This window comes from Pelecanus crispus, chromosome 6 (assembly GCF_030463565.1).
Source record: "Pelecanus crispus isolate bPelCri1 chromosome 6, bPelCri1.pri, whole genome shotgun sequence".
In the NCBI taxonomy this organism is placed as follows: Eukaryota; Metazoa; Chordata; class Aves; order Pelecaniformes; family Pelecanidae; genus Pelecanus; species Pelecanus crispus.
The window spans coordinates 16,779,596-16,805,162 of NC_134648.1; the positions used below are offsets into that span (position 1 = coordinate 16,779,596).

Here is a 25,567-nt window from a genome sequence, read left to right on the forward strand (position 1 = left end):
TTGTTTTACTTTGTCTTTTAGATAGCATCTTCTCTAATCAACTGCCTCCTCATGTGGATACTGAAGATTAGAGTAGGACACAATAGGTAATATAATTAATTGTTCCAACTTCATAATTTAGTAAACTGCTTGTAAATTCAAAGAGTCAAACTGGACAAAGGACAGTTAATGGGGTAAGTCAGAGAGCAAGGCACATAAACTATTAGTCTGTTTAGTACCTATATTATCTTTGTGGAAGTGAGCCTGACTTCTTTCAAAATTAGTTAGGAGTTAGATTCCTAAGCTGGCAAGAATCTGGCCATAATTATTCTACCTACAGCACTTGGTACCTGACATTTAACCTCTTTTCTGTGTGTATTTTAGATAACAGTAAATTCAAGATTTGCTTGGCCTACTGTTAGAAAATACGGGTACAAGGTTGAGGATTCGGGCTTCAAGTATGCAGTTGAGACCCCAACAAAAATCAGAATTCAGTGGTTTCACAACACAGGCGTGATGATAATTGAGTTTAATAGTACCAGACAGCCAAGAGCTTTGGGACTATGTGGTAAGTATAGAGTAGTGCAAGAAATAAAGGCATTCAGATGCTTTGCTAGGGAAGCACATTTTCCTAATTATATAAACTGTCTTTTGCAGGATCTGGCCCAAAAGAGTTATTGCAGGTCATTGCAAAGTTTAAGATACTATTATTAATAATTATTATTAATTTTGTTAATTGTGGAAATGATGTTTGATACCTATCCATGTAATCACTTTTTACCCATAGTGTTGCTTCTGACTGTAACCTGATTGAATCACAGGCATGATTGCTGTAACCAAACCCAAATAAGTAAGTCAGGCATAAATCCATAATGTCAAATAAGGTCATTTACAGATTTGATGTTTGTTATCCATCTGATAGGAAGTGATATGTGCTATTTTCAGTTTCTAAAGGTCAGAATTCACAGGAAATGTTAACTTGAGAGAACTAATCTTAGTTCATCTGTTGGAGGAAATAGTTCAGAGGGAATTTCTTAATGGTAATGGGTTAAATAACCATAATGTTGCACTGTGTTAGGTCTGCTCAATAGTTGCACATCGTTTCTTTCTTTCTAAAAAACATAGCCTTCAATAAGCTGTTGGTGCTATAGCTTTTGCAAGTATGTATTTGTTGATGTAAATCCGTACTGTGATACCTGAATCTGTAAATTTATATGCTGTAAATTGGAACTGGAAACCAGGGTTACAGAGTTCATATAATTACAGTGAATATCTTTCCAGTTTCAGAAAGGGCAAATGCCTGTAGCTCAGTATCAAATACCAGTGACAGCTCAGTCCAGTTCCAAGTCCTGCAGACAGTAATGTGCTTCTCGCAAAGGAAGAGAGTTTGAATTTGCTGCCATTTTGAAATTGGATTATTATCTGTAATTTGCCCTAACTTTTGTTTTCAATGTCATTCTTGCTCTGTTTGGCTAATTGTTATTGTAATTAGATCAAATAAACAAGAAAGTAAAGACTATATTTTTTTAGTAAGCCTGATTCAAGTATTCCTGAAAGTCTCTTTTGCCTTTGCATGTTTCATTAATATGATAGGGAGAAGTGGGAACATTATGTTTCTGGTTTACAAGGCACTTTAACTAGATGACAACACATTTCTGTGGATGGTGTTCCAAGTACAACTTCTTCAGAGAATGTGCTGTTATTTTTCTGGTATTCATCTCTGATTGTGATTCTCTGTGTAGATCTGCTTGCACAGTGCTGTCTGGTGCCACTTGCCAGAGCCTGCTTTAAATGAGCTGGTTGTACTGCATCTTTTCAGGTTAAATTAGTCTACGCTGATCTCCTGTGCTTTCTGTGTTAGTCTGCTGCTTGTATTTGAGCTTTCTCAGATGTCTTTTGGCTGAACTGCAGCACTGGTGGGTTGTGATTTCTCAGCTTCATGGAAATGATAGAACTGAAGGTACCATTATAGTTTTGTAGCTGCAAGCATCCCTTGGAAGGATCTGTGTCAGAGGCAACAGTGTCTTTTACAGTGGAAGGATCGGGCAAACATGGCAACTGGTGAAGAGCTGGTGTAGAAGATGAATGATGTGGGAAGGGAACACGGACATCTCTATAGCAAAACTGGTGAAAGAGAGCGCAAGCATGTCAGTTTTAGCTGCAACCAGATCCCACCAAGCCAGATGCGAAGCCTTAGTTTTGCTGTGTTAAGTCTCCTTGTCAATGTGTAAGAGAATTGGTGGAAAAAGTATCCCAGACATGACAGCAATCCTTTGAAGTCTCGCAGAACCATCAAGTACTTCCTACTTATGTTGCATAGGCTCAGAACCTCAAAAAGTTCAACCAGAAACATTTTTGGTTGAATAATGGTTACAGTTTCAAAAGCTGTTTTACTCTCTGAATGCCTAGTGCTGTATCACTGATTGTCAATGGCTTGCTCGTGTCATCAAGAATTGGTGAAAAATGGTAAAACAGAAAAAATAAAGATTTATAATTGCCATGCAAGTTTGTGGAGACAGCAGAAGAAAACATTCTAGAAGTCTGATACAAAAGTCCCAGAAATTGTGATTAGGAAGAAAGAATGGGGGACTGATCCATCATTCTGCTTTTTTGTACTTGCTGGCTCTAAAAGGACCTTCCAGAGGAGATTACTGTAATACTTGGATGTTCTGTGCTGATGAAAGTCACTCTCCATGTGTTGCATTGCTTCCATTGCTCCAAAGTGTTTCAAAATTGCCAGCTACCTTAGTTTAAACAGAAAGAAAATGTGATGCTGCCTTCTGAGAAGTGAATACGGAAAAGTTGGATTTTTTCCTGCCGAGGGTAATACAAGCATACCTGGAAGTGCTCAAAGCTTCACTTTTATGGTAGCTCTTAAGCCAACAGACACGTAAGACTGCTCAGAAGCATGAGTAGAATAGTACAGTATTTCTGAAGTACGGTATCAGATAAGCATCGTGGCATTTTGTAGGAGTTCCCTCTTCTGATCACATTTACGGTTTTCATTTATTGTATCAGTGGAGGTGCTTTGTAACCTTTTTTAAAATACATTTTTGTTTAGTGCTTGTGCAACTGAGGGGTGAAGCTTGTGTGCCATAGCTGGGCTCTCTGAACAGCTCTTTATAGAATCATAGTATCATAGAATGCTTTGGGTTGAATGGGACCTTTAGAGATCATATAACCCAGCCCCCCTGCAGTGAGCAGGGACAGCTTTAACCAGATCAGGTTGCTCAGAGCCCCATCCAACCTGACCTTGAATGTTGCCAGGGATGGGGTCTCCACTACCTCTCTGGGCAACCTGTTCCAGTGCTTGACCCACCCTCATTGTAAGAAATTTTTTCCTTATATCCAGTCTAAATCTATTCTTCTTTAGTTTAAATCCATTACTCCTTGTCCTGTCACAACAGGCCTTGCTAAAAAGATTGCCCCCATCCTTCCTATAGACCCCCTTTAAGTACTGAAAGGCTGCAATAAGGTCTCCCTGCAGCCTTCTCTTCTCCAGGCTGAACAACCCCAACTCTCTCAGCCTGGCCTCATAGGAGAGGTGCTCCAGCCCTCGGATCATTTGATATGTAATAGATTCCCTTTCACCCATCTTAATTCATAGATTCATCTTCACTTTTGCTTTGCTTAATTTGTCTGAATTTTGTGTGTTTTGATCCTACCAGAGACTTTCCACATCTGTTGTGGGTTGTGATACTGTCATGTTGTATAAGTTTTTTAAAAGCTATTTGCTTGTTTGAATATGCCATTTCAAACATATTTCAGAATGAACCATGCAGTGTTAACCTGCTTTTTTCTTCTGGTAATACGCAGGTTTTTGTGATAGAAGCTTGGAAAATGACTTGATGCTACCCAACAGGACAGTTTTAAGCAAAAATGATGCTCCATCAACTTTTATAGACAGCTGGCAAGTGCCAGACACGTTAAAGTATGCTGGAGAAGACAGGCATCAGGAAACTAATTGCTCAGTCATGGACTGCTCAGAGTGCTTAAGACTGGTGTTGAACCAGACCTTCAGCAGCTGTCATCCTTATGTATGTTAACTATTTCGGAAGCTTACGTTTTGAGAGAGATGCAGTTCTGATACAATTTTGTATACTTGATAATTTCATTAATGTGAAGCTAAATGTAACCACATCTGTAGAATGAGATAGATACTTTTTTGTATCTGCAGTTGCAAGGTAAAAATAATTGAAGAGTGTGCCAGCTTGATAGGAAAATTGCAATAAGCATCTAATACTTTCAGAATTCATAATATATATCTGTTAGTTTTGACAATACCATCTCATTTATAGATCAGTCCCAGCTAATTCAACTGTATCAACATGATGTAGAGCAAAGTAAAATAAAATAGTTTTAGGATTTAATTAATCCTTAAGTATTCAGTAATTTAACAAGTTCCAAATCGCAATAGGTAATCTGAGACCCTGCATTCTCAAAGGCTCTAGAGACAAGGAGTTCCAGCTTAGAGAGATGAGAGGGTAGAACAGACGATTTAAAGAAAACCTAAAGCAAATAACAAACTCACGGTGTGCAAATAAAGTATGTGTTTGTGCTCATATAAGTACATTTATCATTTCACCCTTTGTATATTGTTGAGTTTGATGAAGAGGAGGCCAAAACCAGACAAAGCCATAGAGGTAAGGAAGAACAAGGAACAATGAGTAATTATGCCTTCTGTTGGAAAAATCATATTAGCTCTTGCCTTGGCACTTACAAGAGATGAAACTGAGAAATATAAGGATGTTTTATATTTTTTCAACATTCAGGAGGCCTTACTTTTAAATACTAGTAGAGTCTCTTTGTATGCCAATGAAGGCTGGTGGCTTCTTGCTTACTGTGAACCAAGAACTTTTGGCTTCGTTGTTTGTAGCTGATATTTAAAAAGATCAATGCGTTTACTACATAGCAGGGTCTCTATGAAGGTGCAATATTTTTTATTTTTTCTTTATTAGGTTCCACCTGAGCTATTCTGTAATATATGGGTTCAAGACACTGAGTACATTCAAAATCCATGCATTTCGCTAGCTGCCTATGTGGCAATGTGCAACAAATTTAATATTTGTATAGAATGGAGGAGTTCTGATTACTGCCGTAAGTATTCTGCATGTATGTGTACCTCTAGTGTTCACAGAGGCAAAATTTGCCTAATGTTAAGTGTTACTGTAAGTTGAAAATACCAGTGTTCCTTGAGTCCTCACATACTTTGGAAGTCATTATTGAGATAATAAATTCAGCATTTTTTTGTGATACAATTCAAAGCAGTGTGCAAAAGGAATCAGGATCATTATAGCCATTTCACAGATGGAAAAGATAGGCTTAAGAACCTTGCTCAGAAGTCTTCCTCTGGTTTATAATGTACTTAACTATAGAAGTCAAATCTTCTCACTTGCAATGTAGTGTTCATTTCTCTTAGCTACTTTCCACTGATAAAACCAAAACACAACAGAATTGGTTACAGAAAGGAGGAAGCCACAAAAGTTCTGTGGTACTTTTAATTGGCCATGTCTGCTTGATGCTGCTCCAGAAAGCTCTGTCTTTGGAGAAGGGATTAGAGAAATGAAACGCCTTTGAGATTATATGGAAAGTAAGTGTGGTGGTTTGACCCTGGCTGGATGCCAAGTGCCCACCAAAGCCACTCTGTCACTCCCCTTCTAAACTGGACAGGGGAGAGAAAATATAATGAAAAAGCTCGTGGGTTGAGATAAGGACAGGGAGATCACTCAGCAATTACCATCACAGGCAAAACAGACTCAACTTGGGGAAAATCAGTTTAATTTATTACCAGTCAAAACTGAGTAGGAGAGAGAAGTGAAAACATGTGTAGGGTAATAAGAAATAAAACCAAATCTTAAAACACCTTCCCCCCACCCCTCCCTTTTTCCCAGGCTCAACTTCACTCCCAATTTTCTCTACCTCCTCCCCCTGAGCAGCGCAGGGTGATGAGGAATGGGGGTTGCAGTCAGTTCATCACACATTGTCCCTGCCACTCCTTCCTCCTCAAGGGGAGGACTCCTCACACTCTTCCCCTGCTCCAGCTTGGAGTCCCACCCATGGGAGACAGTCCTCCACGAAATTCTCCAGCACGGGTCCTTCCCATGGGCTGCAGTTCTTCACGAACTGCTCCAGCGTGGGTCCCTTCCACAGGATGCAAGTCCTTCAGGAGCAGGCTGCTCCAGCGTGGGTCCCCCGTGGGGTCACAAGTCTTGCCAGCAAACCTGCTCCAGCAAGGGCTCCTCTCTCCATGGGTCCACAGGTCCTGCCAGGTGCCTGCTCCAATGCAGGCTTCCCACGTGGGGTCACAGCCTCCTTTGGGCACATCTACCTGCTCCGGCGTGGTGTCCTCCACGGGCTGCAGGTGGATATCTGCTCCACCGTTAACCTCCATGGGCTGCAGGGGGACAGCCTACCTTACCATGGTCTTCAACACGGGCTGCAGGGGAATCTCTGCTCTGGCACCTGGAGCACCTCCTCCCCCTCCTTCACTGACCTTGGTGTCTGCAGAGTTGTTCCTCTCACATATTCTCATTCTTCACTCCAGCTGCAGTTTGTGTCCTGATGTTGGTGAGGTTTTTTTCCCTTCTTAAATATATTATCACAGAGGCGCTACCACTGTCGCTGATTGGCTCGGCCTTGGCCAGCGGCAGGTCCATCTTGGGGCTTGCTGGCATTGGCTCTATCAGACATAGGGGAAGCTTCTAGCAGCTTCTCACAGAAGCCACCCCTGTAGCCCCCCCACTACCAAAACCTTGCCACACAAACCCAATACAGAAAGGAGTAAAACCTGAGAGCTTAGAGTATCCTGGCAGAAGACATCTCCCATAGCAACATACTAAAATGGAAGGCCAGATGGGATCTCAGTAAATAGAAAAACTGAATTACAGCATCTCTTTATGCTGTCAGGGATCGCCTAGGAAAAGCCCTATACAGTGATAACATAGGGAGGTCTGTGGTTTCAGTGCTTGAAAAGGGAAAGAGTTATTGCTGAAGCATGATCCCCCAACATAATAGAACTCACTGTACATAGAAATCATAAGTGATTTTTTAATGTCTTTTTTAAAGTGATTTAAGGTGGGTACATGTGTACGGGTTTCACGAAGGCATGTTGTAATGCCCTGCAAATAATAGTCATGGAGTCTAAAGCTAAAAATAACACACACATACAAGAGAGTGAGTTATGTGGATATCTGTTAAATATAGTAATGAGTTCATCCCATTCTTAATTATTCCATGTAAAACAATGGGGAATTTGCCTTTACATATATATTTATCTAAATATATGTAAAAAAATGTATATGTATAAATTGTGTTCAAAAAATGTGTAGACATAGCACTTCAGGACATGGTTAGTAGGCATGGTGGTGTTGGGTTGACGGTTGGACTGATGATCTTAGAGGTCCCTTCCAACCTTAATGATTCTATTTTAGTTTTACTTTCATTAAAAAATAATCCAGCCACCAAGCCAGGAAACATGAAATTAATTATTACTCTACCCTTAACTGGTTTAGTGATGGACTTGGTAGTGTTAGGTTAATGGTTGGACTGGATGATCTCAAAGGTCTTTTCCAACCTAAACGATTCTATTGTATGATTCTATAATTGACAAAGCTTTGCCCTTTAGTAATCGCTGCATTTTCTTTAGCCACTGCAAAGTACTAGAATGATGTAGAACACTGTATTATTAATCTGTGTAGTATTTGCAAATGTTTTTGAAGTTTAAATTACTTTGTGACGATACTGTTGCATGGTTTGATATCTCTACTGCCAAAATGCAAACCAAAGCCTGATGGAAATGTTACTACAAGGAGAAGTAAAAGTGCTCGCAAATTCCTTTTTGAATTTGCATTGTAGAAGGTAACTGGTCTGTATTGGTGTTTTAAGTTGGTAGATCCTACTGAGTTGGCAAGCACAGGAACTTGACAAGAAGACAGTAATGTCTTCTCTTAGGTACTGCCTCATTTGATTACAACTTCAGAATGAGTGATTTGTTTATTTCTGTCCTAGCCTTCCCCTGCTCTGAAAACTTCTCCTATCAGGCTTGTATAGCTGCCTGTGAGGTTGCAGATAGTTGTCAGAATAATGAGGTTGCTTCTCTGGACTCAGACTCCTGCTCAGTGTTGACAGAAGGCTGTGTCTGTGCTGGAGGGACCATCCTTCACCGAGCTCACACTGCTGTCTGTATTCCTGAAGAAAAATGTGGTATGTTTGGATGTGATTTTCTTTATTACCTGCAATTTGGTGGTCAGATACTTCATTAGTAGTAAGCTGAGTTCTGGCCTGATGTTGTGTGGGTTCTGCCTATGTCATTCAGTTGAGGACTGTAGATATTCAGTAAACATTAACTGTACAGGTGAGCACACAGGGAATGTCCTTGTGACATATGATTTTGCTCACACTCTCTCAGCCGGAGGATGGTCTTCAAAATGGAAGTTTTTGCTTATGTTTATGCATTCTAGTATTCTAAGTATATTAGTCTTGGCCTCCTTTTCACCTAGCCCTTTGCCAAGGGGTCCAACCTATTGATACTAAATGGCTTTCAAAAGACATGCAGCGACAGTTAATTACACATTTTGAATAATACAGGTATATGTCCTATGTTCTTTCTGCCAGCATTGATATGTATTTTCATTACAATTCTGCGTGAGCACACCAAATTGTGGGCCAATACTTAATACTAACACCACAAACCTGAAAGATGCAGTTTATTGTAAATCAGATTACATAAACCACTGTAAATTAATAATAGTTTTGCCATGTGTGAAATATAAAAGTAACTTCCTTTCAGATCACTGCTTTAAAAACAAAGGATTGGATTGGGATCTTAAGTGACTAGCCTCACAGTGGAGACACAAAACAAAGTGGAGGCCCTGATCCTCTGGAGGGTATTGAGTGTCTTGCTTTCCCATACAAACTCAGTCTCAGACTGTCTCCTCTTTCACTTTTTTGGAGGGTGATGGGGATAGGTGATGCCTTTAAAACTCCGGGATTTTTATACTTCATATTTCCACACCCACTGTGGAAGAAAATGGTGGTCTAAGTTTCAAGTAAAAAGGAATTACTTCCATTTTCTATTGTCCTGATCTAGCTTGTACAGACAGTTCAGGAGTACCTCATGCAGTAGGTGAGATCTGGAAAACTTCTTTGAGCGGATGCTGTATGCAAAAATGTGTTGACAGTGAGACCATTATTCCAGTGGAGTACAACTGCTCAGATATCCACAATTTAGACTGTCAGCGATTTGCAGAAGTGGCCTTGCTTGTTCCTGGTGATCAGACATGTTGTCCTCAAAAGATCTGTAGTAAGTATTCCTTAATGATTACGAATACTGCCAACTGGAATATGCAGGTGTCCTTTCTCTGTGGTTTTTTTTCCTGTTACACATCCTACTTTTGAAGTGAATGGAAATTACTTTGGTTTGAATTTACAGATTAGGTAGAAAAATGTAGAAACTTTGTACTATTTGGCTCAATATCCAGCAGGTTTTGGGACAGAGGTAGGGGGAGGGGACAAGGGTTGTAAGGACTGAAATAGCTCTGTGTTTATTTGGATGTGAATTGTGTTTCTTTCAGCTGTACAAGCTACTGATTTATTTTTAACGTCCAAATACAAATAAATGACATAACTAATTGCTAGGAAAAAAGATCAGATGATTGTTTATCTAATTTACAAAGTGAGCAGTAAAAAAAGGATATAAAAGCTTTTTTTTTTTAATCCTTATTTAGCTTAGAAAGTCCATCTTCAAAAAGAAATTGCAAGCAGTTTTCGTGTTTTGACCACCTGGGATGATGTTGCAGTGAGTTTTCCAGAGGAAATTTTTTTTTTTTTTTTTTTTTTTTTTTTTTTAAATTCTCAGAAGGATTCAGCTCTAGTTTAACTTTGTCTCCATGAAGTGTCCATGCCGGACACTTCTGAATACCGCCTCACAGTTTTTTGCTAGTTTGTTGTGGTTTTCATATGCATGTTGTTATTTGGAGATTTGGGGTATCAAACTACAAATACTGCTTGCCACTGCTCTACTCGACTTATAAATGCATAAGATAGTTTAGAAGGGTTTTTTTTCTTTCCCTTTATGTAACAGTTTGTAATCAGAGCCTCTGTGAACCCCTAATCCCGGAGTGTAATGGCTTGGAAAAGCTGGTCACTTACTACAGTGAGGAATCCTGTTGTCCCAACTATGTTTGTGGTAAGTTTCTTTTGAAAAGGTAAAAAAGTTCACCCTGTAAAAGACATTCAGTGAACTAAATACATCAACTTAGAAGCAAAAAGGTAGGTAGCATAGACATCATTGTTAGTATTGCCATTTACAAAACATCTTTCATCTAAAAGCTCAGGGTTGGTCTGTGTCTCAATTTGAGCAGATGTAATGATGAGGGAGTCTTGTGTTTATCAGGCGAGAATCTGTCTTTGCTCTCTTGCAATACAAGGTAGAAGTTTTTCTAAATTGTAGTATTTTTCTGCTCTGCACTGTCATTTCTTAGGGATATAGCATAACAAAGGAGGAATGCTATACTTCGTATAAAGAAATACATCTGTTGTACTTTTTTCAGAATGTGATCCAGCAAAATGCGAACCAATGGAGCAGTTGCCAAGCTGTCAAGATGATCAAACACTAATTGCTGCTCGGGTGGAGAGTACCTGCTGCATTTCCTATATATGTGGTACAGGATCCTGGCTGGTTGAGAATATAAGTGGTTTTGGATATGCAGTGATGTCTAGTATTTTCTTGCCAATTAAGGCTCCTTGTACTTCCTTTAGCTCTCCTGACATAGTAAGGCTTGGAAGGGGTTAAAAAATGGGCATTAAGTTTACAAAACATAAGAATTGGCAACAACCATCAAGAGTCACAAAACAGCTTTGTGCAATGGAGTTGTGTTCTTGGGTCATGTAGAGGAGTGGTGGTGGAGTCCATGGATGAGGGAGTTGAGGGCTTTTGAGAGACTGCCCATGTACAGTGTGTGGACTAGCTGCATGAGTATTTTATCTGAAAGACGACTCTGAAGTTATATATGCTCTTGTTCCCTATATCCTGTTGTATAAGCTGTGGCCCATCTTATTCAACAGTAAATATCCATATAAGAGTATTACACAGATTCGTTCAGTTCTTTTGGGGTTTGGCCTTTAATAACTTAATTCAATAATAAAATTGCACTTTTGGCATGAGGATAGGAGTTCCTATGTTACCATATGGTTGTTTTCTGTATGATAATAGTGTGATAATGAGGTCCTATTGAATTTAATCTATTTTTGCACATAGATATCTGTGAATCAAAGGCCGCGTCACCTTGATTAGCTCTTCTGTGGGCAAAAATTTGAGTGTTAATGGAAAACTTGAATTACATTTCTGTTATTTACAGTAATCAGGGGGTCACTTTGATCATGCGATAGTGATGTGCTGCATTTGGCTCTTCTTGCTGTCTGCACAGCATCCTTCTGTCTCTTTTGATATAATAAGTTTTTGCACTGTACATATCGAAAAGTACCTATTGTGTTTTTCATATGTGTTCAAGTGGGAGGATAACACTGGGATCACAGGAGATGCCCTTTTTTAGGGATCAAAGATCCTATAATTAGGTCAGAGGAGCATTCCTGAATACAGCAGGGTGACTTAGTAGGAGAGAAAATGTAGCAACATTTTTCATAACAGAAAGGGAGAGAAAATCCTGTTTGTTGTGATCTGACTCACAAACAACGTATTCATTCTTCATAGCAGGGGACAAATAAAAAGCAAGGTGCACTGAAAATTAGCCTCTTGTATAGGGACTAGAAGGGACTATAATGCAGAGTATCTCTGTTCTCTTTCATAAGTGTCTGTGAGAAACTTATGGCCATGTCTCCTAGGCAGTAGTAAAATTCCTTCGTATGTTTTAGATTTAAATAATTGTTTTCTTCAGCGTGCGGGGCTTGCTCTGATCAAATACCCAAATGTCAAGAAGGAGAAGTTCTTATTGTGGATGGCAACACTACAGAGAGGTGTTGTCCGACATACCAGTGTAGTAAGTTTGTCTTGATTTTGGTATTTTAAGTAATAGAGAACATGTCAAATTTTGTAATGTGGATGTTCAGTGCCAAAAATGGTGTATTAGAGATACAGCTCCACTTGTGCATGTAAGCAAGCAATCTGGAGTCCTGAACAAATAATCTTTACTTTTAAAACTTCATGTGCCTAAAGCATTATCTGAATATCTGTATCATGGAGACAAATGAGTAATTTCAGGCCCCAAATTCTGGAGATTTAAAGCTGTTTTAAATATTTGCCTAGAGTACTCCACACTGTTGCACTCCATGCTACTATTACCTGATGGCTAATGATTGAATTTTTATTATTAGTCTTTACAAGTAAGTTGTTTTCTAAAACTATTTATTATGAGTAAGTCACTTAATATCTCTTGATTCATGCTTCCGTTCATCAAAATGTGACAACCTTGTGTTTATTGGACTTTCTTTTCCTTAATTTTAGTTTGTGAAATACATCGTTGTCCTGAATTCAAATGTATGCTAGGCATGTCTTTGGTGGAGGTATGGAGCCCAGAGAAGTGCTGCCCCTTTCGGACATGTGGTAAAATGGCTGATTTTCATTTTATTTGCCTTAGACAATACAACACTGGCAAGAGCTTTGGCCTCTTGGGTTTAAGTTCTGGTTTAAGCCAGCTATACTGTGATCTGTTCATGAACAAATGATATAGAGAAGTCATCTCATGGTACAGAACTTCTTAATCTGCCTGTTCTGTTTTTTGTTGCTTCACAAGGATGATCGCATACAGTAGAATTTGCCTGTCCAAACTGGGTGATTATCGTCTTGAAATTTTGTAAGAGATAGTAAATTATTTATGGCTTTTAAAAAAAAAAAAAAAGATTAGGTTCACAGGTCAGGAATTTGTCAGTTTACATGATGGTAGATGGTAGTGTATCATACAACTCTTCGTGATGCCTTAAACACAATTCTCCATTGCTTTATATTGATGGCAATGATTGCCATCACTGCAAGGAGGCTATTGGCTAGAATGATCGTCTTTTTTTTAACGTGTTCAGGTGGACTGCAGTTGATACAATGCTGTAAATTGTAGTAAGTAAAGGTGGTCATAGAAGCTGGTATTAGTTTTCAGGATGGAATAGCAATCAAATGTAATTCTGGACTTCCCAGATGGGTGTATTTCAAAAACCAGCAGAACTTCTTCAGTGATGACATGTAATTCTGGAATTTCTATTCTTTCTGATGCTATGTTTTAAGCAAATGGCATATAACTTTCTAAACTATTGTTTCTGTAATCGTATTTTGTTTTAGAATGTGCATGCGATACGATCCCCAAACCTCAGTGCAAACTGGTATGAAATTTGTCTTCTTTCTTAGTATTGTTTTATTAATTTCTTAATAAATCTATTTATCAGTATCTTACTAATAGTTTTATCAGTGAAATATGAAATGCCTTGTCATTCTCTTTTTTTTTTTTAATTTGCTTTACAAGAAGATATATACATTTTTAAGAAGCCAGTTAAGTTTAAATATCTTGCAGAATAAAATGGCTGTATAGCATAGATATTTCTGGAGTTTTTTATGACCATATCCTGCCCTGAAGTATTTGTAGAGTGGAACTGCTTTCATGCACCTGAAGATAAAATTTTGGTTTTAAGTTGTCAGAACTAAATACTTTAAAGCATCAGTGTTTTGTTAATATTATTTGTTATAGTGAATATGTTAACATCTACCATGCACTCAGACTGCTGACTAAGCAGAAATTTTAAACTGTATTTCATTGTGACTTGTTTTGCATTACAGAAATGCTTTGTTAGCATTGCTGGGTTAGGTTCTCAGTCAGTACTGGGTATGCTTTGATTTTGCTTGTCATTATTTTATCCAGAAAATAATATTGCGAAGGAAATAGTTTATAAAGATTATAATTTGGAGTCCTAGAAAGGAATTTGAAATAGTACTCACTTTTTATAAAGGAACTTCAAAATGCTTTGTCAGTGATATTGTTGTGAAGTACTTGCATTTCATAGATGAAGAACTTTGGGCATAAGGAATCAGGACTTGCAGAAAACAGAAAAATCTTAATATGCATACGTATAAACAACAAAGGGCAAAATTAAAAAGTACATCTGTGCTATTGTAATACTATTTACGTCCATTAAGTTATTCCATGAAAGAATACACTCCACACTGCATGGAGATTTCTGTACAAAGGCAAGCCATTGCATTTCATTGTTGGCCTGGCTTAGTCTTTTCTGTCCTAAATGTCTGCTATACTGACACCAACAACCATCCCCGTTTTCCAGGTGTAAAAAAACTTCCCATTTGGTTATCATTCATAAATTAAATGTCTCTGCGGGTGATGAAAATGGATCCAAAATAGGTTTCTAGGGGGAAGAGATACTGCTACTCAAAACCTGATGGAAAGGTGTTTAAAAGTTCACACAGATAAGAAAACACTGTCGTTTAACATCTCTTTTTTTTTCTGCTTTTATGCACTTAGGGGCAGAAACTTCAGATAGATGAACAGTTTCAGAACAGTACAGAAAATATCTGTAACTGTATTAAGTACAAATGTGGTAAGTCAGAAAAGAATTTTATTCAAAGAGATACCCTTTCAAGTGTTAAGGTAAATTAGGAATTACAAATCGGATGTTCATTTTGAACATGGTACTGAGGAGGAAAGAATTGACTGACATAGTTCACACATAGTGTAAGAAAGGCAAGAAAATAGGACCCCTCACTAAATGTTTGGTCGATTATGTCCTGTCCTTGTATTCTTTTAGTTCCTGCAGTAGGAAGTCTGTGCAGGGAAATAGCAGGCAGAGTTTTGGCAAAGTTGGGTGGTGTTGACTAAGCAGCCTGCATATTGCTGAACTTCAGTAAGGACTCCAGCAAGAAACTAAAACACACACTCAATGTCCACAGAAAGAAAAGTCCCACTAACCCATTATGGGACTACTCAGGAGCTGTTAGACATGCTTATGTGCTTTACAGGATGAAGGAGAGGAAATGGGCTTAAGCTGCGCCAGGGGAGGTTTAGGTTGGATATTAGGAAAAATTTCTTTACGGAAAGGGTGGTCAAGCATTGGAACAGGCTGCCCAGAGAGGTGGTGGAGTCACCATCCCTGGAAGTGTTCAAAAAACGGGTAGATGTGGCACTTTGGGACATGGTTTAGTCTAGTCTACCCTTGATTGGCTTAGAGTAGACTTGGTATTGTAGGGTAATGGTTGGACTGGATGATCTTAAAGGTCTTTTCCAACCTAAACGATTCTATGATTCTATGATTCTATAAGGATAGCATTCAGCACCATGCAAATTTGTCTTAGAGCATGCCCAATAGCATCTGAGAAAACTCAGGAAAAAATAATTCCAGTTGGCCAACAGAGTTGGGATTGTCCTTGCCTAGATTTCTACAGCTAAGATGTATCATTCTGAGCTAATTATCCTCTGTGCCCTCAGTAATCAGCGGGGAGAAATAGATATTTCTCAGGTGCATTTCTTATCCTGAAGTAGACTTGAAAACAAATTGGTTGAAGCAGCCTACACTGTCATTTTGGTGGTGCAGCTAATAGAATATTTTATATATATATTAGATTCCATGCATGGGTTATATTTGAAATAATTTGGCAATTGTAATGAAGGATTAGACTACTATTAACAGTTTATATTTGAAAAATTTGACCCATAATTCATAAAGAGGTAGAGTAGCTTTTTCCATTCCTGTTTTACTGTTTGAAAAATTTTTTAACAAAGTTTTGATACCAAGCTGATTGTCCTGAGCATGCTGTTTATATTTATGTTTTCTTGTAGTGAGAGACAAAGTTTGCCTGAGTAATGAAAGAGCTGTGCTGCTTCCTGGACAGACGATCGTGGAACACAGTGCAGATGGCATTTGCCGTATTTCTTATTGTACAAATGTGATTGATCCCTCCACTAAATACTACCGAATAAACACATCTTCAATAGACTGTGCGGTCAAGTGCAAAGCCGTAAGAAATTCAGAATTCTAGACATGTGTATTGTGACTGGTGGTTTTGCCTCTATTTCGCTGGGTTTTGTTGAGTAGATTACAGCCATAGGAACAAGATGGAAAGAGTAACTAAGAGATCTCCCTCTAATGATGTGCTATGGCACTTCTGCTAGAAGTTTATAAGTGTCTCACTCCCTTCACTGTTTTGTCCCCCATGTAAATCTTATACAAACTAATGTATATAGCATACTGCCACCTTGGAGTAATAGCATACTGCTGCCTTGCATCCCTGTATAACTTTAGCTGCATTATGCGCAAACTGGTATGAATTCCCGGCAGACATTAGCTCAAGAAGAATTGGGAAGAGAATAATTATAAATAGAAGAATAATTCTAAATGTGGTGAAAACAGCTTTATAAAATAAGCAAATGCTGCCTTGTCTTTTTACAAATATGATACATTACCATGGGATTACTTTTTTCTAACTGTGTACTTACTCGATGTCTAATGTGTAAAAAGTCAAAATTTCAGTGGTTCTTGAAGTAAGCTGTCAGACTTACATTTGAAAATGGTAGAAAGACCAGTTCATTCTCTCAGACTTCGAACTTCTCCCCATTTACTTCAATTAAGATCAAAGATATTTTGTAAAAGCTTCATGAATGTACAGTGTGTAAGCTATGCAGTTTTGAAAGTTATTTAAAAAACGTCCCTAAAATCAGATACCTGAAAAAAATCTGCCCATTACAGTAGTAAAATGTTGAGCTGCAAGATGATTTCATACAAGGAATAATCTGTTTGAATTTGGCAGAACCAAGTCTATCAGCCTCCAAAAGATTTAACAACTTGCTGTGGTAGCTGTAAGAATTTGTCTTGTCTCCACACTTTCAGGAATGGCACAGTTTCCAATTTTAAGGTAAGTTTATACATGTCTTATTCCCTCACAATATTTAAAAGTAAACAAAAAGTTATGAGATACTGTACACATATTACCATATAAAATGTGCAAAGAGCAGCTTTATTTGGCCAAATACTAGGAATAGTTTTGCATGTATGCAACATTAATTTCTTGGAGAGTCAATCATGTAGCTGTCTACAGAGATTAAGGGATTTTAATGTATCAGAATTATCATCGACTTGGCTATCTTAGAACCTGCTTAAGATTATATATTTAGTAGACTTTTAAGTTCTGTACTTAAACAACTTTAACATGCGTCTAAATTATATTTTGCTATAAGTATTAATTATAATTCAGACAAGATCACATTCAATGGAATTGTATAATAAATGCTTATAATACTGTTTTTGCTGAGTTGCTGAGTAAAGATTCTGTTTTACAATTTTTAACAGCCTGGTACTGTTTGGATTTCAAACTGCATCAGATACGAATGCACTAACACAGCAATAGGGCCAGTTCTGGTTTCCTCTTCAGTTGGCTGCCCACCCTTTAATGAAACTGAATGTGTGAAGGTCAGTGTTCAATACATTGTTCGTAGTCCAGCTATGATTTATGTTTGCATGAAAAGATTAACACTGACAAAAGATGTTTTTACCTCAAGAAGGGAGAAATTTTAAATTCTTGAAATGCGTGCATTTTTGCCCAGACATTTGAAGGTGAAAAGCTCTAACTATACACATACAGCATGCCACCAGACTGCCCACTTGCACAGCTGGAGAGAACTCTTCTTATTCTCAGAAATACTTTTTTTTTAATAGAGGCTTGTAATATCAAACTAGTCCTCATACAGCTGTCTGAACTTGGATGCTTTTCTGGGTTGGAATTCTCCTTTCTAACTGATTTTCTGCATGTAGCAATTTTATTCATTGCAGTGGTCAAAAACACTGAAGAAAAGGAAAGATTGTCTGAATATTAGGAAAACCTTTTCTACAGTGAGATATAAAGTTTTGTGGACTAGTTTTGCAGGAGAAGCAAGAAATAAAAGCTCTATTTGAATTTGCAAAATGAGATTAGACTAAGTGCCAGGAAATGTATGCAGGGAGCAATCTCATAATTGCTCTCTGTAATTCTACATTTACATGTGGATGGGAGGATACGTTCCTTAATGCATGATGGTACATAAGTAGGGAACAGTCCTAAAGGAACTAGGTGGCTGTAGTTCTTCCTCATGGATAACAATGGGTTGGTTCTTCAGAGAGAATCTCAGTTCCACAGCTGGTGAAAGGCCTTCTGCTGTTCTAGGCGAACTAAAAAAGTTAAGGCAGAGAGATAGATCATCATGGCTTGAGATACTGAGGAGGACATCAACAATTGAACTCTCCTTCAATGTAATCCTGAGAGAGCTTTTTAAAAGCTGTACCTATCCTTCCCACAGGACTCTGGGGAGCGCTTCATGCTACAGCACTGAAGACAGCCATGACTCTCCAATATGGGGAGCGGCTGGCTTCTAATTTAGATGAGATTTCTTTCTGCTTTGAATTCAGAATCGGTTTTTTGTGATTGTCAATATGGCCTCTACAAGAAGTCAGGTGTTTAAGTAACACATGATGGAGTAAGACTTAACACAGTCATTCCTTCTCCAAATGTGGCATTTTGATAGCTGGTGATGTATAGTGGCACTGAGTGACAACCACTTAATACTCACTTGTGTTAAAACAGTCAAGTTCGATCATTGACAGACAAACCTTCATCCATTCACCAGAGTTCTGCATTTGCCTGAATAACATTGTAGAGCTTTATCTGGAAGGTATTTCTAATAGTGCAGATATATGGGAATGAATGTTTGGAAAAGATCAAGTTTTTTCCTCTTTATTTCTCTCTTGGTCAGGTTGGAGGCTATGTTGTACCATTCTTAGAAGGATGCTGCAAAACATGTAAGTGGTTAATGACACTTCCTGCCTCACAAGTCTGTCTGATTTGTTGTTACCATAGAAATAAGGTTGATTCTTTCCTGCATAAAAGCTTGATACACTGATCTCTAAAGGCTGTGCTCTTCCCAGTTTTACTCACGTGAATACCAGTGAAACTAGTCGAGTTAAATCAGAAGAAAGTAGTTTAACATTGAAGGGTTTACTCCACTGAGTGATTGTGGCTGGCCAAGTCACTAAAATTGCTACCTTGAGTATTTTGTAGTTCTTATGTAAGACTCCTCAAAATATTAGTTACTGCATTTAGTATAATAAAAGGTAGTGTGTTTCAGAAGACATCTTAAAACATGCTTCATCTACATTCATATCTTCATATTTGGTAAAAATGAAGATTGATCTATGCAGCTTGTAAGTTAATGCTGTAAATAATTAACTGATTGTAATGTAGTCTTAGGTTCCATTAATAGACATAGTTCAGAAGCTTCAGGTGTTATCTTTTCTTTTCCCCACTGCTTGATTACCAAGTTATGTTTTGACTTCTATGAGAGCTAATAAAAGTTCTCTGGAAAAAATAAAATGGTTCTCTACAGAATAGGTTCCAAATATGCTAATTCTTAATATAAATCAAAAGCTAAGTACATTTTTTCTTAACACACTGATACATAGCTGAAACATTTTGGCTGATTTCATGAAGAACTTAGCCTGAGACAGACACATAACCTGAAGAATTTAAGCTCTAATACTTGAAGTTGACAATGTTATAAGCAATTGAAAAGGAGATTTTATACTGGGCAGTATCATATTATCTTTAAAAAGGTGCAAAAATCTCGTTTCATTTGCATAAGTGGCTGGAATACTGACCTTAAAAGCTAAAGACAGTAGGAGATAAAGTGTGGGAGAGAGCTGGAGAAAAGTGCAGATATTTTGTGCTGGGTGGGATGGGATTTGAACAATCATGACTACCAGATATGGTACCACATGCACAGTTACTGCAGTGGGATATATGTTGCCAACTGGGAGGTACCTTTAGATGTTATTCATTATGTATTACATTTTGTAGTACAAAAGTTGTTGAAAGTATGCAAGATTCATCTGCTTTTTTTCCTGCTCCTGATCACTGTAAGGGAATGGTAACATCTCTTCATGTTTTTTCACTCTGATGGACCTGTGTTTCAAGCACTTGTCCTAGTTCTGTAGCTGATTCTCCATAGGCTCTTTGAGATTAGTTTTTGATTATCTGACATTACCCTTCAATGCCTTAGCAGGTATATAAGCCAGCTTCTGAACAAACAACTTAAGACCGTTAAAAATCCATTAAGCTACTTTTCAGCAAGGCAGAAGATCTTGCTACTGTACTTAGAGAAAGATCATAGCCACACTCGTAAATAATTAAGAGAAAAGTAAGTTATTAATCTGGGGCATGCATCACAAAGTAAAATTAAACCTTTGAAAAATCCAGTGACTTCTGAGATGCATTTAGAAGTAGATTCATACAGTTTGGATTTCACACCTGTTTATAGACAACATAGTACCTCTATGAATCATGTAGTCCATTCTGACTCTGAACAAATCTGGCATGAGAGCTGTTACTCAGTTGTAACTGTGTGAGATGTTTTATGAGAAGGGCTATCAGGTGGTTGGTTTTTTTTGAAGTACTTTACCATTAGAAACCATTGTGATTTTTGCTTTCAGTTTCAAGTGGTACTTGAAAATTAAGCCCCAGGAGTTCCATCAAAACCTAGAGAGTTTTTACAAACACTGCTCAGAGGAAATTACACTCTTTCTTTCTTGTAGCCCCAGAGGACAACTTAAATTTAGGGTACCAGATTGTTTTAGTTATAACAATGTAGATCAGATCCCTCCTCGTTTTTACAGTAGGCTTAGCAATGCAAGTAATACCTGGACATGGTCCTGAGCTGCTGGCACAGTGATCCCTGCTTGAGCAGGGAGGTAGGACCAGATGACCTCCAGAGGTCCCTTCCAACCTCAGCCATTCTGTGATACTGTAATATCCAGAAATTTTAATGTTGAATTATTTTCTCAAATATGCCGAAATCTAATGAGTCCAAAATGTTTCATACTGGTAGGGAATCCTCTGTAACATGTACTCTGTTCAATATGTAATATTCTTACCAGGTTCTTCAGTGTCAATGCTCCTCCCATTCCCTGTTAGCCCAGTCACTCCTACAGCCTATGCTAGCTGTAACACAGGTACATTTTCTGGATATAAGTAGGACCAACTCAAACAGCATCATTGTTGATTTCCAACAATGTACTCCCTGATAGGAGCATCAGGCCTCATGTTAGCCAATTATGCCAAAAGCTACAGTGTAGTATAACAGCTTGTGGTTCAGAGTGGCTCACATTTTGGTTTTGTTTTGGTTTTCATTTTGCACTGTGTGGGCAGCGCATTGTTGTTAGCCAACAATGTACTGTTGGTAGTAAGCACTTGTGTAGTCTTTAGCTTGCTGCATGTGTAAAATTGCGGTGTTTAAAAATGTAAGCTAATTCCATTATGTTCACAGTGCTGTAGAACATAGAGACTAATGGCTTTGCTTGTTAAAGCTTACAATATATAAACAACATTTTCACAGATGACGTATCGTATAGGTTTGCTTCCAGTGGCGTATACAGTAGAAGCAGGTCATTTCTTTCCCATCTGTATATAGGGCAGTATACTGAAAATAGCAAGCCTGTGTTTACTCCATGAAAATTGGAGATTATCTTTGTTCTTTTTAATAGAGCATGATAATTTTTTTAAATTGTAACATGGTATGAATGCAATTGTTTTGGCATTTATTTTGTGAAAACATCTCTATTTCTGTAAAAGAAATGATGTTGACTGTAATTTTGTACATCACTGAGTGATACATCCTTCATTAAATTACACTCATGACTCTAGGAGTACTACGCTGAAATCTGTATTTCATATTGACATCACTTTAAATGACAAAGGTGTTATAAGTCTACCCAAAAACCAAACAAGGATTTTTGGCCATACAGACTGTGAAAAAGAATCTCATTATAACACATTATAACACGCAAGATGCTCACATGTTTTGTAAGGTTGGTTGTGGAAAAATATACTATGTCACAGAGCTCATTAAAAGCCACTGGACATTAAAGTACATGCATGGAAATACATTATGTATTTATTTCTTTATGAGATATGATGCACTTTCACTATAGCCTGGATGAAGTCATAGCCACAGCTGCACTGAATTCCCCATCCTATGCACCATGTAAAATGTAAAAGAAGAAAGGACATGAATAGGACTATGAGAAACACAAAATAATGGTGAGTTTTTTATTTTTAAAAACAATTCTTTTTTAATTTCTTAATTTACTTTTTGCCTAAGCAAATATAGTTCAATGATAGTCAAGCAGTAGCCAGCCATTTCTGATGGTAGATTTTTATTTGACTCCAAGAAGATTCATTGCTGATCTTTCTTTCATATTCTAGAAACCTCTGCTATGTCTAGAAACAGCAGCAGGCTTATATGTTAAAAAAACCAACCAACCAAACACACACATCACAAAAAATGTTTCTTTTTGAGAAGCAGTATTACCTGGTTTGACAGTGATTAGAGCAGGGAACTGGACATTGCACATCAAGATGTAATAAAGCTCTGTCACAGTTCAGTATTGGGTATTCATCAAACCAGTGAGTCTTTCATTGCCCTTCTTTTCTGGAGCTAACTATTCACCTTTTGCCAACAACTTTGAATTTCTTGGCTGAAAGAAAATACAGCTCTCTAAGTGAAGAGTCATGTGGGACTGCATCATAGGGTGTAAAATCGGCTGTGAAACTGGAATCTGTTATAATGGAATGGACTATTCATTTCTCTTACAGATCTGCAATGTGATGTGGTTTCTTCAGCACAGGGAGGATCATCGTAAGAAGATACTGTGCTTTCTGATCTCTAACAACTGAACTTTATACTGAACAACTTTGCTTTTCTTCAAATATTCAGGATTCGCTTCTTAAATTAACTGCTCTTATTTCATTTCATAATTTCTTTTTATCTTTTTTATTTCATCCATATACTTTGTACATACTTCTGTGAGAAAAATTGTCGGAATAATGCTACTGAAAATGTAAATAAAAAATTTAATTTGTTCACTGGTGTTCTTTTTCTTATTTGATAAAAAACATACAGAAATGTAAAGCCCCCTAAAGCCTTATTCTTCATCAGATTCTGCTGTTAAGTGTTCATTTTAAACTTCATTTATGCCACTGGAATGCAATTGCTGCTATTAAAGTTTGTTACAGTTATTTCTTAGAAAATGCATGTTACGCATTATTAACAACCCTTCGCGCAGGAGTGGTTGATCAAGCTTACAAAATTTTTTGAAAGACAGTGGACTTACTCTTAAAAGGCTTCTGAGTGAAGAATGAACCTTTTATAATTGTTATTGGAGATACAAGGAGACAGCTACTTCCATGCATGAAATAGAATCGTTTTAAAAGCAATACAATGTATAGCTAATGTCACTTTGCCAAAGTTTTGTATGTGCAGTGATGCATTGGGTATTTTCTTCTTTGTGTCTCGTAATCCCATAAAACATTCAGGAATGTTCTTTTCTCTGAAATGTTTAGAGTTTTAAGCTGATATTTTTCAATCAATGTCCATTTTGCAGGTAAGGAAGATGGAAAATTCTGTAAAAAGGTGACTGTTAGGATGACTATCCGCAAGAATGACTGCAGGAGTAACACACCGGTAAGTAAATAACGATCATGATTTCTTTTAATAGAAGGGAAAAAAGACAAGAAATAAAAAGAAGGAAGAAAGGGAATGCAAATTCCCAAGGCTATTGTCTGCTTCTCTCTCTCACAGAGACAGAGGTTTCTGTGTTTCATAGAGCTGTTTTAGTGTTTCCCTACATTCACAGCAACCATCTTCTCAATAAGAAAAAGGGGGATGTGACTTCTGCTTTTGTGTGCATTTAGGCGCATGTTGATTTAGTACAAATCCAAGGTCTCAGGTCACCCTATAATGCAATATTATATGCAAATTAACTTTGATATAAGTGAATCTTGCCCGTGATATACTACAGTTAAAACAGCTGCAGATGTGTTTAATTTTCTGTCTGTCTAGGGAAAGTATTTAAACGCCAACTTCATGAAGAAAGGAATCTTGGGTCCTGACATTTTTTTTTAGACAGCAGTATGAGCGTACTGTGAAATGCGTAGGAAGAATGAGGCACTATCTGTGTGTCTACTGAAGGATTTACTGTGGGAGGACACCAACAGTGTCCTGCTGGGCAGTAAGGCAGTGTGAGCAGCAGCAAGGGTGCAGACAGGCGTCTCATGTGAGATGTGTAAGAGTGCTTGGAAAAGCTGTAATAAAAGAGTATAGGGAAACAGCTGTAACCTCTAAAATGACTGTGAGAGTATGTTTTGTAGAGTAAACTGTTGAGCAGCCAGGAAATTTAGTCTCAGTGTCTCATCGAACAGAAACGCAAATCGTGACTATTAAACTTCAAAAAATTACCAGTTTATATGACTCTTCCTGTTACAGTCTGTATTACAGTTTTGGTATCATTAGTAATTATCCCCCTTGGCTTTCCAAAGGATTGATTCCTTATATTCCTCCTTACTGATACCAGTATAGCAACACTGCATCAGTGTATCACTGAAATTAATACTGTAGGGAGTTGTGGACAGAACATTTGGTGCTATGTTCAAGCCAAAGTTGTTATGAATACTTTAAAATTCAAAACTGCAATTGTTTCTTTGTGTCTGTTAAAAGCCAAAATCTGCTGTTACTGAAATTGACAGGAAAGTCATCATTAATCTCTGTAAGATAAAAATTGAGATCTGTCTGGGCAATGTACTTCAGAGTTTATTACTCAGACATAGTGGGATTTCACGGGGGGCTAGAGGACATACCTCCACATTTTTCATTGCTTTGCCATTGGATTTGGGTGCCTAATATCTTTGGATTTTCTTGAGAACTCCTAACTTTATTTCCTAGCTGCTTCACTTTGCTGATTATTCTTCACGTTTGTTACCAGGTGAACATTGTTTCATGTGATGGAAAGTGCCCGTCTGCAAGCATTTACAACTACAACATCAACACATATGCAAGATTCTGCAAATGCTGCAGGGAGCTCGGAATACAGAGACGAACTGTGCAATTGTATTGCACTAGTAATTCAACCTGGGTCAGCTATTCAATCCAAGAGCCTACAGATTGTTCTTGCCAATGGTCTTAAAAAAAACATGAAAGGAAAGAAAACAGCAAGCCCAGCTCTTCCCAGCATAAGATAATTTGAATAGTTTCTCTATTAAAAATACAATACACAATGCACTGAATTTTACCAGTTCAATGCTAAAAGATAAAAGAACAGAAATATTTTTGGGCTCTTCTAAATTTCTGAAGAATGGCTTTGCATCATTTGTATTGCCATTTGTCTTCATGTTCATTTCACAGAGATTGCTTTAAGAGTTCTTGTGATATGTGCCAACTTAAAAGGTGAAGTGATTTACATTAGCGACACCTCAAGAGAAAGAACACCATCTATTTTGTTCTGGAAGGCTGGCCACTTTTTGTCAGGCACCCATTCCTGTTGTCAATCATTTACCGGCTTATCTGGCAGCAGTTCATTATTTTGAGTGTATTGCAATTGTGCAAATACGTTCAGTGTCTACTAAGAAAAATTGTTTGGATGCTATGAGAAGAATTTTCAGTTTAAATCATATTCTTATTGCAAAGTAGAGCACGTATGAGAAATTCAAGTAAAGATTTTTTGTTTTATCAGGGAAACATTGTCAATACTGATACCTGTATGTAATATTCCCTGGTAATAATTTTAG

The 25,567-nt window shown here is 37.7% G+C and overlaps 1 protein-coding gene across 1 annotated transcript in view; it reads left to right on the top strand.

The window, feature by feature from the left end:
- The window catches only part of OTOG (otogelin), a 113,974-nt gene extending 89,008 nt beyond the window's left edge, over positions 1-24,966 (top strand). The window contains exons 40-56 of the mRNA XM_075712101.1: positions 364-547; positions 3,796-4,016; positions 4,938-5,076; positions 7,987-8,181; positions 9,068-9,280; positions 10,061-10,165; positions 10,530-10,640; positions 11,874-11,975; positions 12,440-12,538; positions 13,265-13,305; positions 14,454-14,529; positions 15,765-15,943; positions 16,733-16,837; positions 17,272-17,391; positions 18,708-18,753; positions 23,389-23,468; positions 24,766-24,966. Of these exons, the coding sequence (XP_075568216.1) occupies positions 364-547; positions 3,796-4,016; positions 4,938-5,076; positions 7,987-8,181; positions 9,068-9,280; positions 10,061-10,165; positions 10,530-10,640; positions 11,874-11,975; positions 12,440-12,538; positions 13,265-13,305; positions 14,454-14,529; positions 15,765-15,943; positions 16,733-16,837; positions 17,272-17,391; positions 18,708-18,753; positions 23,389-23,468; positions 24,766-24,966 (2,217 nt within the window). The remainder of the gene's footprint in view (positions 1-363; positions 548-3,795; positions 4,017-4,937; positions 5,077-7,986; positions 8,182-9,067; positions 9,281-10,060; positions 10,166-10,529; positions 10,641-11,873; positions 11,976-12,439; positions 12,539-13,264; positions 13,306-14,453; positions 14,530-15,764; positions 15,944-16,732; positions 16,838-17,271; positions 17,392-18,707; positions 18,754-23,388; positions 23,469-24,765) is intronic.
- Positions 24,967-25,567: the final 601 nt, after the last annotated feature.